The sequence below is a fragment of the Lagenorhynchus albirostris genome, chromosome 5, assembly GCF_949774975.1.
Source record: "Lagenorhynchus albirostris chromosome 5, mLagAlb1.1, whole genome shotgun sequence".
Lineage (NCBI taxonomy): Eukaryota > Metazoa > Chordata > Mammalia > Artiodactyla > Delphinidae > Lagenorhynchus > Lagenorhynchus albirostris.
Window position 1 is genome coordinate 145,251,081 of NC_083099.1, and position 24,524 is coordinate 145,275,604.

The 24,524-nt window shown below is 47.5% G+C and overlaps 1 protein-coding gene across 3 annotated transcripts in view; it reads right to left on the reverse strand.

Annotated features, from left to right (window-relative positions):
* The window catches only part of MCM3AP (minichromosome maintenance complex component 3 associated protein), a 43,664-nt gene that overhangs the window by 961 nt on the left and 18,179 nt on the right, over window positions 1-24,524 (reverse strand). For 2 of the 3 annotated variants that reach the window (XM_060151126.1, XM_060151128.1), the window contains 14 exons: window positions 20,212-20,343; window positions 19,752-19,865; window positions 18,075-18,227; window positions 16,343-16,540; window positions 14,484-14,552; window positions 14,265-14,399; window positions 12,312-12,465; window positions 7,533-7,791; window positions 7,217-7,314; window positions 6,000-6,390; window positions 4,632-4,889; window positions 4,025-4,154; window positions 2,057-2,263; window positions 635-785 (listed from right to left, as the gene is read on the reverse strand). In XM_060151126.1, coding sequence (XP_060007109.1) covers window positions 635-785; window positions 2,057-2,263; window positions 4,025-4,154; window positions 4,632-4,889; window positions 6,000-6,390; window positions 7,217-7,314; window positions 7,533-7,791; window positions 12,312-12,465; window positions 14,265-14,399; window positions 14,484-14,552; window positions 16,343-16,540; window positions 18,075-18,227; window positions 19,752-19,865; window positions 20,212-20,343 — 2,449 coding nt within the window. The remainder of the gene's footprint in view (window positions 1-634; window positions 786-2,056; window positions 2,264-4,024; window positions 4,155-4,631; window positions 4,890-5,999; window positions 6,391-7,216; window positions 7,315-7,532; window positions 7,792-12,311; window positions 12,466-14,264; window positions 14,400-14,483; window positions 14,553-16,342; window positions 16,541-18,074; window positions 18,228-19,751; window positions 19,866-20,211; window positions 20,344-24,524) is intronic. The other variant, XM_060151127.1, reaches the window with a different exon arrangement.

Consider the following 24,524-nt stretch of genomic DNA (forward strand, 5'->3'; position numbering starts at 1 on the left):
ATTTGTTTTTCTCCGCAATTGAAGGGCTTCCTAAAAGCCAATCCAGGAGCCTACATTTTGCCTGTCCAGCATTATACATATAAACTCTGCTTTTGTTTCTTTTATCACTGAAGGAAGAATGGTGAAGTAGAAAGACCTTGAGCTTCGGAGCCAGCTGGGTCTGGCTTTAAAAAGCAGCTTTGCCACTGACCAGCTGAACACTCTTGGGTGAGGCCCTTGACTTCTGTGAGCATACCCTCCTCATTCATTAATTTTCCTCACGGAAAATTAATACCAGAAGGGAGGTCCGGGTGATGCCAAAGCTTGGACAGTATGTGCTCCATAAACCGAACCACTGTTGTCACCTTTGTTATTCTCCTCCAAACTTTACTGCACATCAGCATAACATGGTTATGGGTTTTGTTCAGTTCTTAAGCATGTTTCAATTCCATTCTTCATTCATTTCATAAGCAGAAACTCGGAATTAGTTGGGCCACTATAATACTGACAGATTAAGTTTAAGAAAAGATCTAATTTAAGCTAATAATTTATTGGTCATCATGACATCATACGATGACTCGAGACATTACTTTTTTCCCAGTCATTCTCTCAGTTGTTAAGTCTAATATAAATGCCAAATGTACTGTCTTCTCACCTGAAGGCTAGTAGTTGTAGATGTTTTCATCACAGGTTCGATAGTCTGAGGCAGAGACACCAGAGTCTGAGGAAGGTAGAGTGGAAGGGAAGTTGAATCTGTACATGCTCCCGAGTCCTCTGACAACCACTGCTGAAGTTGATCTTCAAACCTGAAACATTTGAGCATTAGGAAGCAAAAATTTAACTGTCACTCACTTTTCTCCTATATATGCTTTAAATTTTTTAAAGCTCTGCTTTTTACTAAGGGTGGAACTAAGTTATGACATCAACTAAGAAGCAAAAAAGCACTGTTTAAAAAAATTTAGTATCTTCTCTTTAACTTATAAAACTGATTTATATTTAATGAAAAAGGTGGCATTTATCCAAAACAACTGCTTTTTAACACTACTTGTACTTCTCTCACTTGGTTTATCTTCTCTGGCTTATTTTGCTATTACGTGTCTATAATTAATTTGGATCTCTTTGGATTATCCAAAATGTATGGATTGCTGCTTTAGTTTAAAATTAACCCAAAATAACATCGCACTGATAGCTAACATACTCCAGAGCTGTCCACTCCATGTACTTGTTTTTTAAAGAAACATAATCTGGTCCAAACTGCTTAAATGATACAGACCTAGGAAAATCTACTTTTAGAAATCATGACACATTCATTCACTCTCCCAACACATATTTATCAAGCATCCCCCAAATGCAAGGCATCATTCTGGGTACGAGCGACACAGCACTGAGACAGAACAGACAAGGCCCAGCTGGAGGCAGCTGACACTCTAGTGAGGTGAGACAGACAAAGGAGACGTCCGAAGACGAGAAAGACAAGGCAGAGACATGGAGACAGGGAGGACTGGTGAGATGGGTAAGGAGGTCCTCACTGAGTAGATGTGAGCAGAGGCCAGAAGTGAGCACAAGGTGGGCCAAGGGGAGGGGCTGACCTTGCCTACTGGCTGGACACGGAGGCTGCTGGAGAGGACAGGGCAGGGGGAGGCATGAGGACGACAGTGGAAACTCCCTTCTTGCCGTCTCTTCTTTCTCAGTAAAACCATGAACACGGGTGGTGGGAGAGGCAGAGGGAAGCCCTGCTCCATCCAGCTCCTGCATAGCCGCAGTGTGGGAATGCCCCAACGCCCAGGCTGGCCAGACGGGCAGAGCGCGCCAGCCACGTGCCACAGAGGCTTAGTTAGCCAGCTACACTCACTCCCCACTAGGAGACTCGGGACTTTCAGTGATAAACAATCAACGAAACCGATTTCAAATAACAAAAGTTGAAGGCACGCTATCGAGGGCACTGCCTGTCCTCAAAGAGCTTATCCTTCACACGTCTGACCTGCCTTCTTTTTTAAACAGTCTCGTCCCTGGGATCCTTGCTAACCCAGCATGAAGCAGCCTAAAGGACAAAACGAACCCCGGAAAGGGGCTTCACCTCTTGCTCTCCTCTTTCTCCAGCAGCAGGCTGCTGGACAGACACTGGGCCAGGAGCTCCTGGGCAGAGGCTCTGTGCATCAGGTCGTCGGTGCCGGGAATCCGCCCCTCTCGGCCGCGCTTCACACCTCTCTTCCCTTTGCGGTGCCCGTGAAGTAACGGAGTGCGAAGCTTGATTGCAGAAGGATGAAAAGATCTTATCCCCAAACTGTAAGTACACGTTTTGAAATGCTTACGGTCAGGAAAGAGAGGGAGAAAGGGCTCCTCTGGCATCAGGTAGAGTGCGGTGCTTTGGGGTCAGGCGCAGGCGCAGAGGAAGGGCAGCCTCTGCCTTGCAGCAGCTTCCCCTCTCCTGGGCAGCAAGGCTCCCGAAGCTTCTCTACTCTGAGTTTTGCTTCCCATTCCAGGGTCATCAGCAGTCTCTGTTTTTCCCTAATACTGGCAAGGTTCTTATTTTTCATGTAGCTCCTAAATCCATCTGGATTTTTTTTTTTTTTTTTTGCTGTGATGCGAGGCCTGCGGGATTCTAGTTCCCCGACTAGGGATTGAACCCAGGCCCTGGGCAGTGAAAGCGCTGAGTCCTAACCACTGGACCGCCAGGGAATTCCCCTGGAAGTAATGTTTACAGCAGCGGGAGATGCGGGTCTAATGCTTTTTCTAAACAGAGGCCAAAGTCTGTCCTCTCTGCACTAATTTCCCACATTTGGCCTGGTACTTTTATCACATATGGTTCTGTTCTTGCACTTTCTATTCTGACCCATTTGTCTACTGTAACTTTATTATATGTTTTGAGATCAGGCTGAGCAGACCTTCCTTGTTATTCTTATTCAAAGTTTTCTCAGCAATTGCTACACATTTTCTCATCCTGATGAATTCTAGAATTAACTTGTCAAGACCAGGCGGAAACATCCTTTTGGGCTTTTGATTAGAAATGCCCTGAGAACTGACATCTTTATAGCATTGCATCCTCCAGTCAGCAAAGCCTAGCCTGCCCCTCATTTATTCAAGGTTTTCTTTGCACCTTCAGGGCTCTGAGAATCCCCTTCACAGGAGTTTGGCGCCTCTCCTGGTCAGTTTGTGTCCATATGTTCTAGATTTGTTGCTGCTGTGAATGAGAATTTCTGTACACTGTAGGTTGATCTGTCTGGTCACCTTGCTGAATGCTGAACAGTTCTAAGGGTGTGACTGTCGATGATCCTGAGCTGACAATTTTACTGTCTGGAAATAACTGGTCCTCCTCTCTTGATATTTATGCCCTAAACTGGGCAGGGTCTCCAGGACAACAGTGGACAGCAGTGATGTCAGGGCAGCTCAAGGCTGGTTCTCACTTCAGTGTTTCTGATGTTTTACCGAGAAGCATGGGGTTTGTTAGTAGTTTTATGGCAGACAGCCCTATCAAGCTAAAGAGCTGCTCTACCCAAGTTTCGGAGGAAATTTTATCAGGAATGGGTATAAATTGTTTTCTTGGAGAGGGAGAAGGAATGGGTATAAATTTTAAGGAAAACTTTTCAACACCTAGTGAAATGACCGCTTATTTTTCTGTTATGGCAGCAAATTACACAAATAGTTGTGTACTACTGTTGATATTGTATAGCATGGTATAAAGCGAGCCTGTGAGTTTTTTATGTACTGCAAAACTGCATGTGCTAACATCTTACTTAGTATTTTTGAACCAGGTTTGTAAGTGAGATCAGACAACAGCTTTCTTTTGTCTGCACTCTCCTGGTTATGTTACGACTTCAGGGTCAGGTTTGTCCAATAAATGAAATGCGATGCTTGTTTCCCTCTGCTCTACAACAGTTTCTACTACATGGGAATGATCTGTTCCTCTAGCATCTGTCGGAATCTCCCCACAATGGGCTGGATTTCATGTATAGGATGTGAATTTCTGCTGTATACTCTGTTAGAGAAAACAGTTCACTCTCTTGGTTGTGGGATGACAGAAACGCACACTGAACACAGATCTCACCGGCTCTGACTCAACTGTAGCTCCTTCTGCGTCTGCATTCTGGCTTGTTCCCACGACAAAGGAACGTCGTAGTTTTTCAAATGGTTTTTAAAAAAATACACACATATCTGACCATCTTTAGTCAGTGCCTCTGAGAAAACGATACAAAAATAAGAAGAGAAAAGAATATCAAAAGAGCAACAGGTGACCACTTGATGTCTGCTTAAATTCACTGACTTAAGGACTAGCCCTTCCGATTAAAGTCACACCATTATGTGACTCCCATGCTTGAGCTACATATGCTCCAAGTTTCCATGGGTCATTCAAGGTCCAGAGAGGCTCACGTCCAGACCTGCATGGCCAGTGTGACTACTCAGAGAAGTCTCTCTAAAGCCAGCCTTGGGGGCCCATTTCAGGGAGATGAATGCAGGCTCTCCTGGAACCTTCTCAGCTCTTCCCAATGTTTATAAGTCACCTGGAGATCACTGGCTTGGAGAGGTAGCCCTAAGCAGAGGAAAGGCGGGGACCCGCAGGAAGGAAACAACCATCAAGTAAACATCTTCCTTTGCTGAAACTGGACCAGGAAAGTCTCCTGAGGAGCCGGCCCATGGCACCAAGCACTAACTACCTGATGTGACGGGAAGCCTGGGGGGTGTCCAGTCCCTCAGCCTGTGGTTGATGCACAAGGCGATGATGTCATCCCATGGGATCTCAGCAACTGAGGGCCGTGCCCCCCGGCCTGGGGAGGGGCTCCCGCTCTTCCACCTGCAGTGCGTGCCGCGGAGCAGGCTCTCCACCTGGGACTGCAGGACAGGCTGCGTCTGGAGAGAGCTGGGGATCTGGGAGGCGTACTGGACAACCATGGAGCACACGGGGAGCCAGGGAGCTGGAGAGAAAGCGCCACAGGAGTCACAGACCGTGGTGCAAATCTACATGCCATGTTCTTCACTCTGTATTTTCCTAGGAGAAGGCAACTCTGTAGCCGAGAAGTCTGCCTTCAACTCTGAATACAACAGAACCACCGCTGTTAAGAAAAGAACATCTCCCTCCCCACATCCAGGTAAGGGATGCAGCCACCCAGGTCAAACTTCACAACAAAGGGTCCATCCTAGAGGCTCTGACTGCACAGGCCTGCAGGTGCATGCAGGAATCCGTATCTGACCAAGCACTCAGGGACGTCTGGTCCCAGAGGCACGGGCTTCTCTTGGGGAGCCCCGACCTAGCTCACGGCAGAGGATTTGCGCAGTGCAGTTTATTCCCCATTGGGTTCCTTCAGTAGCAAATGTCTGTTAGACCTACTGGAGAGTGCACCTCAAAATTTAGAATGAAGCCTGAGGCCTCTGTTCCAATGGTCTAAAGGAGAATGGCCCTGCTAAGGCCATGTGCTGCGCCACGTGAGCACAAACAGCCTTGTTCCCTCCTAACAGCATCAGCAAGGGAAGGGGCAGCCTCCTCACAGCACAGGGACCCATAAAGTCCGCGTGAGAACAGCCTAAAAGCCTCACTCGGGCACAGCCGGAGCCACAGAACGAGCTTCTTTGACAAAGAAAGAACACTGGTGTTAAAGCAGCACTGGTGCCGTGGCCCCAGCAGAGCCAGCAGCGTGGGGACAGGACTGCACAGTCCCCATGCCTTTGGCTCCCAAATGCCATGGCACAGGCAGGATGGGACCTGCTGTTAACTGAGGAGTCCCAGGCCTTGGGTGCAGCACTCTTCCTGACACCTTCCTCCTGAGACTGAACAGACACCCACAGACCGCTCAGATGGTGGTGAAGGGCCAACAGGGCTCACTCCACAGAACCCCAGCTCGTCCTGACTCCTGAATCCAAAGGCAAGTGCGGACGGGTGCAGCATGGGGCCGGGGTGCCCGGTGGAGAAGGGCCACCTCACACTGGTGCCCAACACCGGCCAGGGAGTCTCTACAGCAAGAAGGAGGCGGGGAACTCGGCCGCAGCACACTGCTTCCCAGCCAGTACCCCTCAGCACGAGCACGCACCTCCCGGGGGCGGAAGGTCCATCTGTGGGAGCTGGAAGCCAAGGATAGCCTGCCTCAGCCAGGCCAGGTGCTCCGGGGTGTTCCAGTGAAGGTGAGGAAGCAGCCGGCTGCCCCCTGCCTCGGCAAACTCAGTGACAGGCCAGGACAGGTCACAGAGCTGCTCGGAGGACACTACAGAGGCCAGGAAGCTCAGCACGCTGTTGAACAGTTCGATGACGGCACTTGGCTCCTGCGGGGCCAGGCCGCCTAGCCTCCGCTCTCTTCTGTCGTGGAAAAACCGGCCGCTAAACTCCCGGCTAACCCCGTCTTCCACGTACTGAATGAGGGTCTGGCAACAAAGGTCAAGGGCACAGGGGCAGTGCGAGACCAGCCACTGCACAGCCTGCGAAACCTGAGAAGCAAAGACAGTGGGGAGAGATCTGGTTCAACAATTCCCGCTGCTTTTCAGGAAGAGATTCCTGAAGGCGCCCCTCCCACAGCTGCCACAGCACGTGCCACGGAGCAGCAGCCTCTCAACCACACCAGGAAGGGGAGCAGAAGCTTCCACTGCAGTTGAGTTTGGTCTCCCAGGGCCCTAGAGACCCACACAGCAGGGACCCCGAGAAGGGCTCCCGTGCCCCTCGCCCCCGAGGAGCGTGGCCTGAAGGACCGCCCCGGAAGGGCTGGAGGCCCAGGGGAAACCAGCCCTACACATCCTCTTCATCTCACACAGAAAAGGAAGCCACGTCTTCCCGTTCTTAGAAGGACTCACAGCTTCACTACGTGCCTGGATGCTTTCACATCCTGTAGTTATCTTTCCTCCTGTACTTATTACTTTTATTTTAATTCCTGGCACTTCTTTGCCTAAATGTAATTATCAGCACAGACTTCCTTTTTTTAAGGAAACTTCTGATAACATTATTTCTTCATATTCCAAGGACAACCACTTACAAAAATAATTATACATCTGACCGTCAGATACAAGACATGAATTGTCATATTTTAAATCCATAACAACAAAACCTCTAAAAAAATTTACACAATTTAATTTATTGCCAATAGCAGGACTGTGGGCAAATTTTATCTTTTATTTTGATTTCTGCTTATATTTTTAGCAAGTTTCCTGTCAAAACATAAAATTAAAGATGCAAGCAGTAACATACACTAAATTCAAGATAGAGTGAAAGGGAAAAAACTGAAAATATCTTGTCGGACCTTTAAAAATGATAAAACCTTACCTTAGTCGTGCCTTGTAAATCACTAATGGAATCAGGGATCTCAATAACGGTATAATCTGAAATCAGCTTAGCTGAAACCAAATCCTGGAGCATCAGACCTTTAAGACAAACAGACGTAGGTCACCTGTCTCCTGGTAGAGGTCTGCAGGCCAGCAAAGGCATCTCAGTGCTCTGACCCTGCCCAGCCCTGCCCCCAGTCACTGCAGCAGCTGCTGTCACATGACTCCGGACACCACACTGCCAGCACTTTCTCATACCCCCGGCTCTACCCACTTATTTAACATGCCAGCTCATAAATGGAACTGCCTTCACACACCAGCTTCCACTTCCTTCTCCACGGCGTCCCCTCCCGGGCTGGACACAAGAACCACCAGCGGAAGCGCAGGCTGGAAGGGCTTGGCCTGCAGGAGCTGCTTGATCTGCAGCAACGCCGACAGCCAGTACACGTCCTCCTCCGCCACGTCCTCGCTCTTCACTTTGGGGGGAAGCAGCAGCATAAGCCCGCTGGCTCCCAGGAGCTCCTTCTGTGTCTCCGCAGCGTCGAGGGCACAGTCGCTAAGAGCACCGTGGGCCACCTGGAACGGCACCCAGGCCATCAAGATGGGTGCACCAGGGGACAAATCAACAGTGAGCTTCGGTCCCAGAGTGAGCAGAGCCAGATGCTCACCTCACACCGTGAGGCCGAGAATTAGTACGGAAATTAGTCATAGGTAATGCAGCCTCTGGCTAGACTTGTGTTGGAGCAATTTAATCTTAACAGTTACCTCAAACAGGCTTGTAAAAAACGAGTAAGCCGGGACTTCCCCAGTGGCTTCCCTGGTGGTTAAGAATCTGCCTGCCAGTGCAGGGGACACGGGTTGGATTGCTGGTCCAGGAAGATCCCACATGCCGTGGAGCAACTAAGCCCGTGCACCACAACTACTGAGCCTGTGGTCTAGAGCCCATAAGCCACAACTACTGAGCCCACGTGCCATAACTACTGAAGCCCACGCACCTAGAGCCTGTGCTCCGCAACAAGAGAAGCCACCGCAATGAGAAGCCTGCACACTACAATGAAGAGTAGCCCCCGCTCGCTGCAAATAGAGAAAGACTGTGTGCAGCAACAAAGACCCCATGCAGCCAAAAATTTTTAAAAATTAAAAAAAAAAAAAGAAAGAAACCCAAAGGAAACAGATACCGCATGGCACATAGAAAACTTATGCAAAAATCCTCATTTCCTCTGAGGATGCCTCTGGAAACAGTCATAAGATGATATGAAAAAGTCAAATAAGAACAAGAAAAAGGAAATCAATAATATATATATTATTAAAAACTCAACAGAACATTTGGAATACAAAGTCAAGGAAATCTCCCAGAAAACAGCATTAAAAAACAAGAGAAAATGGGATAGAAAGGATTAAGAGGCTCAGACGCTCAACTGATGAGGCCAACATCAGTCTAATAGGAGTTCAAGAAAGAAGAGAATCAATGAGAAGGAAAGCGGATGTCATCAAGATGCAAAAACGTCAGTCTCCAGCCCACAAGGACCCACCAGGCCCAAACGATGAAACGATGAGGGAAGGAAGTCAGCACCAGGGCCCCAGGGACAGAGTGCAGGCTTCCAAAGAGAAACAAAGTGGACCACAGAGAAAGGAACAGAACAGTTTCAGACATCTCAACAGCAAAGCTGGACGGCAGGTGACAGTGGAGCAAACTAGAAGGAAAATAACTTTCAATCCATAATTCTACAAACCTAGCTAAACTATGAAGCAAATGTGAGAGTAAATACATTTTCAGACAGGGAAGAATGCCAAAAATTCTCCTCCCACGCATTCTTCCTTTGGAAGAAAGTGGAAAACGTGCTCCATCCAACAAGAGACTAAACCCAGAAAACATCGTGCTGCCGCTGCCAATTGCAGCACCGCGTAAGTGCTTGATGTGTCGGACTGCGCTCTGTATGTATAACTCACTTGGTCCTCAAGGGTCCCTGTGCACAGTGGCGCCGCGGAGCAGCTGTGTGGCCCCAGGCTATGTGTTTTGGCTCCTCCCTCCCTGGCAAAACCGCATCATGAGTAAGAGCACTGACCCACAGGTGGCGCCCGGCCACGAGGGCCAGGGCTAGGGGTGGAAGAGCGGGACCGAGCTCTCGGTCTGGAGGGCCTGGCGGAAGCCACAGCGTGGGACACGTTATCCGCCTCAAGGGGAGCAGGAGGGTGGCACCTTCTCAGAGGGAGGGACAAGGTGAAGTGACAGAACACTTAGGAAACTCTACTGAGACACGCACAGCCCATGTGCCGGCACATCTGGGTGATATTAACGAAAGATGAAGATAAAACTACTTAAGTAAGATAATGAGACGACTACTACTCGCAAGAAATAAACAAATGTCGTCACAGAACATTTGCTGGTTCTGGGGCAAATAGCTGTCACACAGCACGCGCGCGCACACACAGCACACGCACCCACGTGGCCCCACTTGCTGAGATAATATAAAGTAATGATGTAGCCACCTGGAAGATGGGGAGGCTGAGAGGAACTGGGGTATTAAGAGTTCACGCCTCCCACAGTGGGGTGTGCAGCCCCAGGATGGCCCCCACGATGCCACCTCCTCGTGCTGATGTCCGTGCACCGTCACCTGCCCTGAGTGTGAGCTGGGCCCAGTGACACGCTTCTAACGGTATCAGACAAACGTAATGGGGTGCCACCTCTAAGATTAGGCTACAAAGAGATTACGCCAGCTTGCTCAGCTGATGGCAGCCAGCTGATGCCCTGTTGTGAGCTGCCTCATAGAAGCCCACGTGGCGTGGCCTGCAGGGAAGTGAATCCTGCCAACAACCACGAGCGTGAGCTTTCCGAGGAGACCAGAGCCCTGGCCTACATCTTGACTTACACCTGGTGAGGAATCCTGAGCCAGAGGGCCCATCTAAGCCCCACCTGGACTTCTGCCCCACAGAAACTGTGAGTAACAAAGGTTTGTTATTTAAAGCTGCCACATTTGGATGTTTTTTGTTTTTTGGTTTTTTTGGCCGTGCCGCACAGCACGCGGGGTCTTAGTTCCCGAACCAGGGATCGAACCCAGGCACCCTGCAGTGGAAACGCAGAATCCTAACCACTGGACCGCCAGGGAATTCCCAAAGCTGCCACATTTGGAGGTAACCTGCTATGTAGCAATAGATAACTAATACACATATTTTAATGCAAAGTCAGCAGAGAACATCTAAAGTGGATAAATAAGAGAAATGGCAGTGTAAGGACACGATATGGAAACAGGACAGAAGTCAAGCCTTGGGGAAAGGAGCTAGAAGAAGGGGCAGGGGCTGCAGTTTCTCATCATACATCATGTGGTGCTATCTGAGTTTTTAACTACATGCAAGTATTATTTTGACTTAAAATTTTAAGAATAAAGGCAAGAACAAACTAATTGTCCAGTAGGTGAAGTCTGACTTTGTCATCATAGGAAAAAGGGAAGAACACGCCCCAGGATGTTTCTGTTGCCTCTGAATGGTGAGAGCTTAGATGGCTCTTATAATCTTCATACTTCCTCTGTATTTCCTTATGTTTTTAGTTTTATATATGTATTACTTTCACGTTTAAGAAATACAATAAATAGTATTAAAATGGAAAGAAACAAACAAAAATTCTATAGTCAAACTACAGTTTGAAGCAGTTCCAAGGACAGGAGAAACATGCCCTACAGTGCCACATGCAGATGTCCGGGTGTGCCATGAACGTGCCTGTCAGGAAAAGCAGAGGTCAGGCGTGGAGACTTCAGGTCAGGACACGGTGGGCAGGGCCGCTTTCACTGGGCCCCGCTCTGAGCGTGCCGCCGGTCATGATCGCCACACTATGGGAGGCACCAGGCCCAGGTCGGACAGCTGGCCACAGCAGCAGCTACCAACACCAGGTCTGCTCAACATTGAAGCCCACACTTCCTGCCCTGCACTGCTATTTTCTAAGTAAATAAAATATACATCTGGTTTTACTTCTGAACACACACAGTAAAACCTCAAATTCATTTATGCAGGTCTGAATCTAATGAGGAAACAGGTTCTCATTAAACAAGTATCTCTCAGGGAACCAATTAAGCTCAGTATTGCACAAATACCTATAAAGAACAAAAATTAGGGACTTCCCTGGTGGCGCAGTGGTTAAGAATCTGCCTGCCAATGCAGGGGACATGGGTTCAAGCCCTGGTCTGGGAAGATCCCACATGCTGTGGAGCAACTAAGCCCGTGTGCCACAACTACTGAGCCTGTGCTCTAGAGCCCACGAGCCACAACTACTGAGCCCGTGTGCCACAACTACTGAAGTCCGCGCACCTCGAGCCCATGCTCCGTAACAAGAGAAGCCACTGCAATGAGAAGCCTGTGCACTGCAACGAAGAGTAGACCCCGCTCGCCGCAACCAGAGAAAGCCCACGTGCAGCAACGAAGACCCAACGCAGCCGAGAGAGAGGAAGAAAGAGAGAGAGAGAGAGAAAGAAAGAGAGAGAGGGAGAGAAAGAGAGAGGAAGGAAGGCAGGAAGGGAAAGGAAAGAAAATTAGAACTTATAATCAAAAACTGAGGACAACTTTAATGTAAAACAAAAACAAGTAACCTGAAATGCCCACTACTGAACCTAAGTGAAAACTGCATAGGATTAAAACACATTAGTCTTTGGTAAGACCTGATATATCAGGAAGCTATTTAACAAAGATTTCAGCAGCTGACAGACCATATGAGATGCAACAGCCACTGCCATTTTTTTGTAATGTTCTGTCTCATCCCTCTTGGGTTAGTTACCAGAGGTCCGTGGAATTCAGGGCTTCTGAATTATAGGTGAACATATGGACTTCTCAGGATTGTTCTGGGTTTTCACCAAGTTCTCAAAGAGAGGTCTGTGACCCAAGACAGTTAAGACTCACTGCACTCCCGAGAATCTAGCCTGGTCTCTCACACCAAGGGGTGTGCATGGGATGTCGTCAAGACGCAAGGAGGAACCGATACGACACTTGCTTCTGAGCCTCCCACATTGTTTCAGGGCCCTTCAGGGAAGTTATATGACTCCAATCATGTCTGGGAGTGAGCGCAAATGAGAAAATCACAGAAGTACATGCACTAAGTGATGGTCACTCACCTTGACGCACACACTGACAGAAACTGTCTGATTCCCTTTGCTGCTGAGAGTGTTAAAGAGAGTGAGCGTCTGAATCCCACCAACATCACGGTATGTGTCATCCACTGAGTCATCATCTCCTGTGAACTTGACTTTTAACCAATTTGCTAGAACTCTGTGAATAAAAGAAAATAACACTTGAAGGAGAGTCTAATCCTAAATTTGAACTACAAAGAGAAATATTACACAGATGTAAATACACAAACACCAAATCTTACTATAAAGGTGATCTGAACTAATAAACAGGCTGTGATTTTTTAAATGGAGTTAGGAACTCTACTGGGTTATATATTTGAGAGGACACTCATTCTAATGTGATCTATGATTATTTATTTATTTATTTATTTATGGCTGTGTTGGGTCTTCGTTTCTGTGTGTGGGCTTTCGCTAGTTGTGGCAAGCGGGGGCCACTCTTCATCGCGGTGCGCGGGCCTCTCACTATCGCGGCCTCTGTTGTTGCAGAGCACAGGCTCCAGACGCGCAGGCTCAGTAATTATGGCTCACGGGCCCAGATGCTCTGCGGCATGTGGGATCTTCCCAGACCAGGGCTCGAACCTGTGTCCCCTGCATTGGCAGGCAGATTCTCAACCACTGCGCCACCAGGGAAGCCCCATGATTTATGATTTTGAAGCACTAAGAAAAGATTCTGAGCAACAGAAAAGGTCCTTAGAGTTTACCATACAACCCAGCAATTCCACTCCTAGGTATATAACCAAAAGAACTGCAAACATATGTCCACACAAACACTTACACGTCAATGTTCACAGAAGCGTTATCATAATAATCAAAAAGTGGAAACACCACAAATGCCCATCAACTGATGAACAGAGAAATAAAATGTGATATATTCATGCAATCAAATATCATTCGGCCACAAAGTTAAGGACTAATATATGCTACAACATGAATGAACCTAGAAAACATTATGCTAGTCATAGAAGACTACGTGTTTTCGGGTTCTATTTGTATGAAATGTCCAGAATAGGCAAATGAATAGAGACAGAAAACAGATTAGTAGTTGCCAGGGGCTGCAGGTAAGAAGGGATGGACTGATCATGGGCATGGATTTCTTTTTAGGTGAAAAAGTGTTCTGCAATTAGATAGTTGTGATGGTTATACAACTCTGTGAATATACTAGAACCAGTGAAATGTACACTTTAAATGGGAGAAATTTATGATATGTGAATTACATCTAAAAAAGAAAAGTAACATGTTCCATAGTTGCTTTAAAAGTATGTTATCTGGGGCTTCCCTGGTGGCGCAGTGGTTGAGAGTCCACCTGCCGATGCAGGGGACGCGGGTTCGTGCCCCGGTCCGGGAAGATCCCACATGCCGCGGAGCGGCTGGGCCCGTGAGCCATGGCCGCTGAGCCTGCGCATCCGGAGCCTGTGCTCCGCAACGGGAGGGGCCACAACAGTGAGAGGCCCGCGTACCGCTCAAGTATGGTTTCTGGAAGCAACTTGGTTACAAGAAACAATGCCATGTCAACTTTTTCGATTTCTTTTTAAAAATGCCAGAAGTTTTTTACCTAAGGAAAAAATGGAACTATGGCAAACAAACTAAACTGTCTTCCCCAAGAGTCTAAAATGAAGCAGGCTCTCATCAACATACCTCAGCATAGCTTTAAGTCACAATCAAGTCTGAAATGTTTTTGGACAAAGACTGTTGCCAACGATACAAAATAAAAATGTGAATAATATAAAGCGTCAACTTCAAATAACAAACAAAACAGCCTGCAAAGCTGAGCATCAAAATGAAAGCAGGCGTCAGGGGCCCCAGGAGGAGAGGAGCACACTGGGCTGACACCCGGCCACCCCCGTGTGCAACACTCAGCTGCCAGATGCTCTGGAGAAGTCACCCCGCCTCCCGGCCGCTTGCTGAGCATCTAGCCCCACAGGGGGAGACCTGCCTGACCTGCCAGGACTCCCTGGGGACTGCTCTTCTCCATCAGGCAACACCAGCACCAGCTTCCAAAACACGCGCTCCTGCCGCCCCGGGAGGTGCTCAGCCACGAGAGATGGCAGGTCCAGGGGTGCCCATGCCGCGTCACTGGAAGGGACAGAGCACCACAGGTGAGCCACCACGCGAGCCCCCGGCAGCAGCAGCGTACACGGCGGGCGGGGGGTGACCAACCTCAGCAGCTGCTGGTAGAAGTGCTGAACCTTCATCTGGTGCGCCACCTTGTTTCTGAGACACCTTAACCTGCGAAGGAAGAACCACACAGAGCCTACGTGAGGCCCACTCAGCACCCACCGAGGAACCTGATAAGCACTTAGTGATGTTCTGAGTGCAAAGTAATTGGTTAGTGAGTGTCTCCCAGTGGGGAATACTTAGGAGACCAAGAAACCTTTGCCGATAGAGACACAGTTTAGTCAGAGGACTTGTTCATTCCATAAATATCAAGCAATTATCTACTGTGTTCTAGTCATGGCAGATCAGCAGTAAACAGACAAAACTCCTGCCCCGCTAGAACACACGCCTTGTAGGGAGAGAAGGGCCTCTGTTAGTGGGTGGCGTGACAGGCGCGGTGGGCAGGCTGTGGACTTACACAGGGTGGTCAGAGGTGATATGGGAGCAAAGACTGAAGGAAATAGGGGCGCCAGCACGTGAGTTCTGGGGGACAGGCCAGACCAAGTCAGGAGTGGGCCTGGCAGGTGCACAGAATGAGCACAGGGAGAGCAGCGGGGGCAGCCAGAGCGCAGGGTGGGGGCCCCTATGAAGGAACTCAGAGAGCAGCCCAGGGACGTCGACAGGGACGTGAGGCGACCTGACCCTGATGTGGTGGTGAGGACACCAGGGTGCAGGGGTCAAGGGCGGAAGCCAGCGGACGGGACAGGTGGCTACGTGAGAGGGGTTGGTGGTGGAGGTGGTGAGGGTAGAGCCGCAGGATGGTGGATCTGAGTCCAGGTGTGACCCAGCCCAGGGAGGACAGGCTGGCATGCTGTGAGCCAAAGGAGGCACCGAGTGCAGCAGGCCAGGCGAAGACTGGGTTCCGATGTTGAACTGGGGGCGTGGGGAAGAGGCCTCGGCTGGCGATGCACGAAGCGAGCTATCAGCGTGTAGGATGGAGAAAGATTACCAGGGGAGGAGGCAGAGGGGAAGAAGAGGGGCCGGCGGCTGTGCTGGAGGGAGGGCGAGGGGACAGAGAGAGGGCCGTCCCGACACAGGTGACACAGCCAGGACTCCAGGAGGCAGCGGGCCAAGGCTGAAGGCCCCAACACGCACAGCACATCAGACACAGGCCAGCACCATCACCACCCTGCTTGCAGACGCAGGCACAGGACGTGGGGACGTGGGCAGCTACACAAAGTTTGTTAGAGGCGTGGAGCTGGTGATAGCCCAGGCGAGGACAAGATGTGCCTCGAGACCCCAGCAGGGTGGGCTGCCACTGCGCCTCTGTGTCGTCTTCCTAGGCCCCCACTGGGAGGCTCCTCTCCAGAGGCGACAGCGGCCTGGTCTGAAGAGAGAGGCCGAGCCCTGCATGGCCAGGATTGGGCAGCTGAAGCCAGGACCTGGGCAGGGAGCCGGGTACATGCGGGGTGGCCAGGAGGAGCGGCAGGGAGGGCCATGCGAGGGGACACAGGGAGGGGGCCTGTAAGAGAAGAGACCTGATGGCAGGAGGGGGAGTCGCTAAAATGCTGCCACCACAGACCCAGGGAGGCAGAGGGGTCGGGGTGGGGGTGGGGGTGAGGCCAACATGGACCTCTGGCTCCACCACTGAGAATGGACACGATGTGTCCTTAAGCTACGAAGGCAAGGAGGAAACAGGTAATTCCAGGGAAAATTCGATTGGCAGAACCAGGAGTGTTTTAAGGGGAAAAGGCAGGTGAAATCACAGCAGGTAGAGCAACTCTCACTCCGAAAACGCAATCCTGCGTCCGCCTTCCCCTCCTCTGACTCCACCCATCTTCCCTGCAAACAGACGCGTTAATCCACACCCTCGATGAAGCCAGTTGGGGCAGGAGGCGCTTAGGAGGCCCTGGGCTGCTGACCTGGTGCAGGAGATGCCCACTCTCCCCGCGTGGCCCAGATCCAGGAGGCCCTTGGCCAGGTTCTCCTCTGCAATGGGGCACTCTGCGCTGGGCGCCAGTGCCCTCAGCCGGTCATTCATGTCCATACAGCAGGGCGCCGCAGGGAAGGCCCGCATCTGGCGCCTCAGTTTCTTCCGGGCTGCGACACCTTCCCTCCACCTAGAGGAGAGACCAAAGTATCATCACTGGGTGTTTTTGCCATGGGGACAAGGCAAAAACATCTCCAGCATTAACATGGGAAACATTTTCTGCCAGTATGTTTAGGTCTTTTTCAGCAACAGTTCTCAAACTGAGAAATGGATCAGAACTGAAACTCAAGGTATGGGGGACGCATGATAACGAATGAGTGGTGGGCAATGAAACTACTGAACTTAAGAGTGAATGCTGAGGGACTTCCCTGGTGGTGCAGTGGTAAGACTGTGCGCTCCCAATGCAGGGGGCTGGGTTCGATCCCTGGTCAGGGAACTAGATTCCACATGCATGCCGCGACTAAGAGTTTGCCCACGCCGCAACTAAGGAGCCAGTGAGCGGCAACTAAGGAGCCTGCGAGCCGCAACTAAGGAGCCCGCATGCCACAACTAAGACCTGGTGCAACCAAATAAATTAATTAATTAAAAAAAAAAGAGTGAACAATCTCTGGAGGCCAACTTGCCAATCTGGACACAAACACAGATCCATACACCCTTTGACCCAGCAGACACCACCGACAGGATTTTCTCTCCAGACATGTGTGCACCTGTGTGAAACGTCTGCACAAGGATGCCACTGCAGTAGTCTTTGTCACAGCTAGAGAGAGAAAGCCATGTGAAAGTCTACCAGTGGGACCAGGCAGGTCATCTACCATGTGCTCTGGCAACGCCACCTCAGTGCACTGACGGCAACGGGGAGAGGCCACCGCGCTGCTGCAGTCAGGTCTCCGCCCTATGTCACAGAGAGTCAAGAAAAGTTTGGCACAGAGTAGGGAACGTGCGCCCACCTCTGCCAACCACCACACAAAGGTCAGAGGTCCTCGTGGGACGGAGACTCATTTCTCACTGAATCCCCTTTTACACGGCTGCAACTGTCAAGTACACCGTTACTTTCTTTAAATGTTATTATGAAGTGAATCATTATATAACATATGTAACACATGTACACCCATTTTAAAGACTAATGATAAATCAAACACCCACATCCTTCCATGCAGTGCAGAATGGGTGGCCAAGACCAGCAGCTGATCCCCACGGGCCCTGCTCAGTCACACACCCTCTCATTCCCAAAGGTAACCACTATGCTGGGTTTATGTTTGTTATTTTCCTTCTTTAGGGTTGTACTACTATATATAAATCCAAAACAATCCATTTAGTTTGAATATACAGTTTGTATGTTGCACACATTTCCCTAAGAATTGCTTTCTTTCACTATAAATTATGTTTCAGAAATTCATCCATGTGGGCGCATACAGCTATCATTTGGCTTGTTCATGGCCCTCTCCCTGTGTCTAGCACATTGGGTAAACAGCAGAAGGCTACCTATAAATATCTGTTGAAATATAGAGCGGTCCCCCCACCCCAATCTAATTCTTTACTTAGTTTATACCCTTTAGGAAGGAACATGTTACATGTGCATATCATCAGCTGTTTCTGAAAGTATAATCTTTGTCAAAGACTCTCCCTGTATGCATTGATTTTATCTGTAAGGACACGGGACTCACCGCTGGAGATACTTGCAGAAGCACTGAAGTTCCTGGAGGGTCTCTTTTGCAGTCTGGAAAATTTCCTCCCCAAGAAACAAGTCCACCAGGCGTGCACAGACGTCCTCACAGCAACGGGCCATGCGGAGCCTCTGCTCTATCTCCACTGCACTCCTAGGGAAAAGGGCAATCAGCATGAGACACTGCACCCAAGGCCCCACCCTGAGGGCCTGCCTTAAAAGCATGAGTCCACGTCCTTGATACTGAAATGTAATGATATCTTTGCTGCAAGGAAAGCTTGAAGATTTCACTTTATATAATGCACAGACATCTGGAAATTTAGAGAAAAAAGAACTAAAGTGGTACAGGGTACAAGATTATAGATCCAACAGGGCCCTTATAAATAATCAGGAGATAACCCTGTATCTTATAGTTAGAAATTTAATTTTTAAATGACCATTGAGACAACTGAAATATCTTCTCATCAACAACATCTGATGTTTGCAATTAGAAATGTCTCAAGTATATGATAGCTGGCTACAGAGGCTGACAGCCTAAGGTCATGTGACAGTGGCCCTCAGATAAACCACAATCTGAAAGAGATTTTTTATAACAAAATCCTATCAACCAAGGGATCACAGAGGCCTTTATCAAATATATTTAGCCATTAAGTCAAAGAAGCCCAGACAGGCAAGACCCATTTCCGATAGCTGTCCTCTGTGGTGATGGAGACAGCCCTGGGCCGAGCTGTAGTCCAAGTCTTCTGGAACTGCAGAGAACAGCAGTTTCCCTGCACGTCAATGAGTCCTAGGTTTTACATATCTCTTTTTTTTTTTTTTTTTTTTTTTGCGGTACGCGGGCCTCTCACTGTTGTGGCCTCTCCCATTGCGGAGTACAGGCTCCGGACACGCAGGCCCAGCGGCCATGGCTCACGGGCCCAGCAGCTCCACGGCATGTGAGATCCTCCCAGACCGGGGCACGAACCCGTGTCCCCTGCGTCGGCAGGCGGACTCTCAACCACTGCGCCACCAGGGAAGCCCTACATATCTCTTAATACCCCTTCCTGGGATTAAGAACAGACAAATACCCATCATTTGTGAGGTCTCTTGCTTAGAGTAAACAGTGAAATAGACTCCCAATTAATAGAAATGGAAAGAAATATTAATTAAACAATATACTCTGCCTCCTGGCTATATTCCCCATCTGCACCAGAGGCTGCAGACCTATCTCAGGGGAACTTAAACGCAAGGACAGATTTCCCAGCACAACTGAACCTCTTTCTTCCCTGAAGCTTGGCACTGAAATTAATAAAGTTCTTAAGTGAAATAGCTCAAAGGAATCTTTTAACATATGAAACAAAGGAAAGGATCTTCTACTTGAGAAAAACTAACGGTGAGTAATCTGGTGTGGAGAAGACCACCAGCGAATTCTTTTGCTTAAAGACACATCCCCACGCCCAGGGCAGGGTCAACAAGGAGGATGAGAGTGAAAGTGAGGGCCTCCCTGGAAGCAACGCACACAAGAACAGGGACAGCCTGTCAGTATCTGGCTAACCAGAAGATATGCTCCTTGTCAAAATGAAAGCCAGCTAGCATGAGCTGGACCAGCCTGGCCACAGGGCCTCTAACCCTCCTCCCAGCCGCCCAGCCGCCCAGCCGCCCACCCGCCTCACGCTGCAGGCGCCAGCGCTTCACTTACTTCAACTCCTGGGAGCAGGTTTCCCTCACACGTTCTGTCACCACGAGCTCTGTCAGCTCTGCAGCTAGGTCCTGGCTCAGCTGCGTTAACACCAGTTCTCTCTCTTGTTTCAACCTGAGGGAAAAGGAGCACAAGAAGTAACAGGCGTCACACTGTGACCTTGAGAGCGGGGATCTGAGTTGTGCTGCCTGACCCCTCTGGTTCCACCAGACAGGCCACACAGCCATGCCCACTCCAGTTCCCTGACCACCACCCACACCCCCTCTGGCTGGGGAGGGGCTGCTGCTTACAAGGTGGGACCTGCCCGCTCCCTGGGCCATAGCATACGAAGGCGCAGGGCGAGCCGTGGATCTGATACGAGTGCAGTGGGCAAAAGCGAGAGCATCGTAGGCCAGGGCAGGTTCTCCCCTTGTCCACACACTCCACCCCCACGGGCACTGCAAGGATGAGACACCCTCACCTCTCTTCTTCAGCCCGCCGCCTCTCTTCCTCTTTCCGCTCCCTTTCCTTAGTCACTTCTTCACTTGCAATGTGCCTCAAAATGCCCATGGTTGCAGCTGTTAACAGCTCCTCCATAGCAGCATTGGAAACACTAGACAGAGCAAAGTGGACATTGCTCTAAATAAATAATAAAAGCCACACAAACCGTATTACTAGACTTCTAATACTAGCAAGGGAAAAAATACCTATTTGCCTTCCAGCATAAAAACGAAGCCCATGGTTAGGAACACACACTCCATCAAAACTGACTCAGGAAAAAAAGAAAATCTAAATAAACCTATAACTAGTTAAGAGATTGACTCAGTATTTTAAAACATCTTCCAGCAAAGAAAAATCCAGGATGAGAGGGCTTCACTGGCAAATTCTACCAAACACTTAAAGAAGAACTAACACCAACTCTTCTCAAACTCTTCGAAAAAACCGAGGCACAAGGAACACTTCCTAACACCTCTACGAGGCCAGCATTCCCCCGACCTGATACCAAAGCCAGACAAAAACACCACAAGAAAACTAGTGACCAATATCCCTTGTGGACATTGAGGTAAAAATCCTTAACAGAATACTAGCAAACCAAAATTAAGCAATATACTGAAAGGATTATACACGACCAAGTGTATAATCTCACACTACCAAGAGAGATTTATTCCTGGAATGCAACACATGAAAATCAATGTAATACAACCACATTAATAAACTGAAGGGGAAAAACCCACAAAATCATCTCAATTAATGCAGAGAGAGCATCTGACAAATTCAATACCATTTCATGATAAAAACACTCAATAAATTAGGAAGAGAAGGGAACTTTCTCAAAATGATAAAGACCATATATGAAATACCCACAGCTAATATCATATTCAGTCGTGAAAGATAGAAAGCTTTTCCTCTAAGATCAGTAACAAGACAAGAGTGCCCTATCTGCCATTTCTATTCAACACCGTATTGAAAGTTATAGCCAGAGCAATTAGACAAGAAAAATAAAAACATCCAAACTGGAAAGGAAGAAGAAAACTACGTGTATTCACAGATGACAGGATCCTGTATGTAGAAAATCCTAAGGGATCCACTCAAAAGCTATTACAATAAAAAAAAGTTCAACAAGGTTGGAATATAAGGATCAACACCCCAAAATCAATGGCATTTCTATACACGAGCAATGAACGTTCTGAAAGTGGAATTGAGGAAACAATTCCATCTACAATAGCGACAAAAAGAATAATATAATTAGGAACAAACTTAACCAAAGAAACAAAAGACTTGTACAATAAAAATTATAAAATGTTGCTGAAAGAAATTAAGGAAGACATAAACAAATGGAAAGACATCCAAGTTCATGGACTGGAAGACTTCATATTGTTAAGATGCCAGTACTACCCAAAGCAATCTACAGATTCATTGGAATCACCATCAAAATCCCAACATAACTTTTGCAGAAGTAGAAAAACCCATCCAAAAATTCTTATGAAATTTAAAGGGTCTCCAAATAGGGAAACAGTCTTCAAAGAGAAAGTTGAAACAAAGCTGAAGGACTCGCACTTTGAGATTTCAAAACTTACAACTTACTACCAAGTTATAGTAATCAAATCAAAACAATATGGTACTACCATAAAAACAGACATATAGGGCTTCCCTGGTGGCGCAGTGGTTGAGAGTCCACCTGCCGATGCAGGGGACACGGGTTTGTGCCCTGGTCTGGGAAGATCCCCCATGCCGCGGAGCGGCTGGGCCCGTGAGCCATGGCCGCTGAGCCTGCACGTCCGGAGCCTGTGCTCCGCAACGGGAGACGCCACAACAGCGAGAGGCCCACGTACCCCCAAAAACAAACAAACCAAAAAACACAGACATATATACCAATGGAATATAGCGCCCAGAAAGAAACCCTCACATATATGGTCAACTGATTTTGAACAGGGCGGCAAGACCATATGAAGGGAAAAGGACAGCCTTTTCAACACTGGTGCTGCGAAAACTGGATACCCAAGAACAATGTTGGATCCTTATCTTACACAATATATAAAAACAAAATCAAAATGGATCAAAAACCTAAATTTAAGAGCTGAAATTATAAAATGCTTAGAAGAAAACACAGGGGAAAATCTTCACATTATTGGATTTGACAGTGATTTCTTGAATATGATACCAAAAGCACAAGCAACAAAAATAGATAAATTGGACTATATAAAAATTTTAAATTTTTGTGCATCAAAGGACACTATCGAAACAGTGAAAAGACAATCCACAGATTGGGAAAAAAATACTTGCAAATCAAATATTGAAAGAGGATTACTATCCAGAATATGAAAGAACTCCTACAACTCAACAACAAAAAAATTCAAGAATGGGCAAAGGGCAAATGAAGCAACTGACAAAGGATTAATCTCCAAAATTTATAAGCAGCTCATGCAGCTCAATAACAAAAAAACAAACAACCCAATCCAAAAATGGGCAGAAGACCTAAATAGACATTTCTCCAAAGAAGATATACAGAGTGCCAACAAACACATGAAAGGATGCTCAACATCATTAATCATTAGAGAAATGCAAATCAAAACGACAATGAGATATCATCTCACACCGGTCAGAATGGCCATCATCAAAAAATCTAGAAACAATAAATGCTGGAGAGGGTGTGGAGAAAAGGGAACACTCTTGCACTGCTGGTGGGAATGTAAATTGATACAGCCACTGTGGAGAACAGTATGGAGGTTCCTTAAAAAACTAAAAATAGAACTACCATACGCCCCAGCAATCCACTACTGGGCATATACCCTGAGAAAGCCATAATTCAAAAAGAGTCATGTACCAAAATGTTCATTGTAGCTCTATTTACAATAGCCCGGAGATGGAAACAACCTAAGTGTCCATCATCGGATGAATGGATAAAGAAGATGTGGCACAGATATACAATGGAATATTACTCAGCCATAAAAAGAAATGAAATTGAGCTATTTATAATGAGGTGGATAGACCTAGAGTCTGTCATATACAGTGAAGTAAGTCAGAAAGAGAAAGACAAATACCGTATGCTAACACATATATATGGTATTTAAGAAAAAAAAATGTCATGAAGAACCTAGGGGTAAGACAGGAATAAACACACAGACCTACTAGAGAATGGAGTGGAGGATATGGGGAGGGGGAAGGGTAAGCTGTGACAAAGCGAGAGAGAGGAGTGGACATATATACACTACCAAATGTAAGGTAGATAGCTAGTGGGAAGCAGCCGCATAGCACAGGGAGATCAGCTCGGTGCTTTGTGACCGCCTGGAGGGGTGGGACAGGGAGGGTGGGAGGGAGGGAGACGCAAGAGGGAAGAGATATGGGAACATATGTATATGTATAACTGATTCACTTTCTTATAAAGCAGAAACTAACACACCATTGTAAAGCAATTATACTCCAATAAAGATGTAAAAAAAAAAAAGAATGGGAAAAGGACTTACATAGACATTTCTGGAAAGAAGATACACAAGTGACCAATAATTACATGAAAAGATGCTCAACATCGTTAGTCATTAGAGAAATGCAAATCAAAACCACAGTGAGTTACCACTTCACACATTATAATGGTTATTATTTAAAAAAAAAAAAGAAGGACAGCAAGTGTTGGCGAGAAGGTAGAGCAACTGGACCCCTTGTGCACTGCTGGTGGGGATGCAAAAATGGTGCTGCTGTTGTGGAGAACAGTTTGCTGATTTCTCAAAAATGTAAAAATATATCATATGATCTAGTAATTCCACACCTAAACATATACCCGTAAGAACTGAAAGGGACTCAAACAGTTATTTGTCCCCAGTGTTCACAGCAGCATCATTCACAATAGCCAAAAGGTGGAAACACCTTATTAAGCACGGGTGAATAAATAAAATGTGGCATATATACATGTGTATGTGTGTGCATATATTTAATGGAGTATTGTTCAGAAATAGATCTGGAAGTAGACAATGGTGATGAATACACGACATTGTAAATATACTTAATGCCATTGAATTGTGAGCTTAAAAATGGTTAAAATGGTAAATTTTGTTATATTTTACCACAATAAAAAAAACAAACCCATGGAAATCTTACTTTTAGCTCCATCAAACAGAAAGTATGTATCTAATTCTAGTATATAAAAAACTGAACAAACCTATGAACAAGACTGACCCTTTTGTGTAAACTACATTTATACAAGGAAATATCTGGTTGGCCAAAATGTGCCTTCGGTTTTTAAGTATTGATAATACCATTTCGTATAATTGTGTCACTTTATATGTACTAGAATTTTTA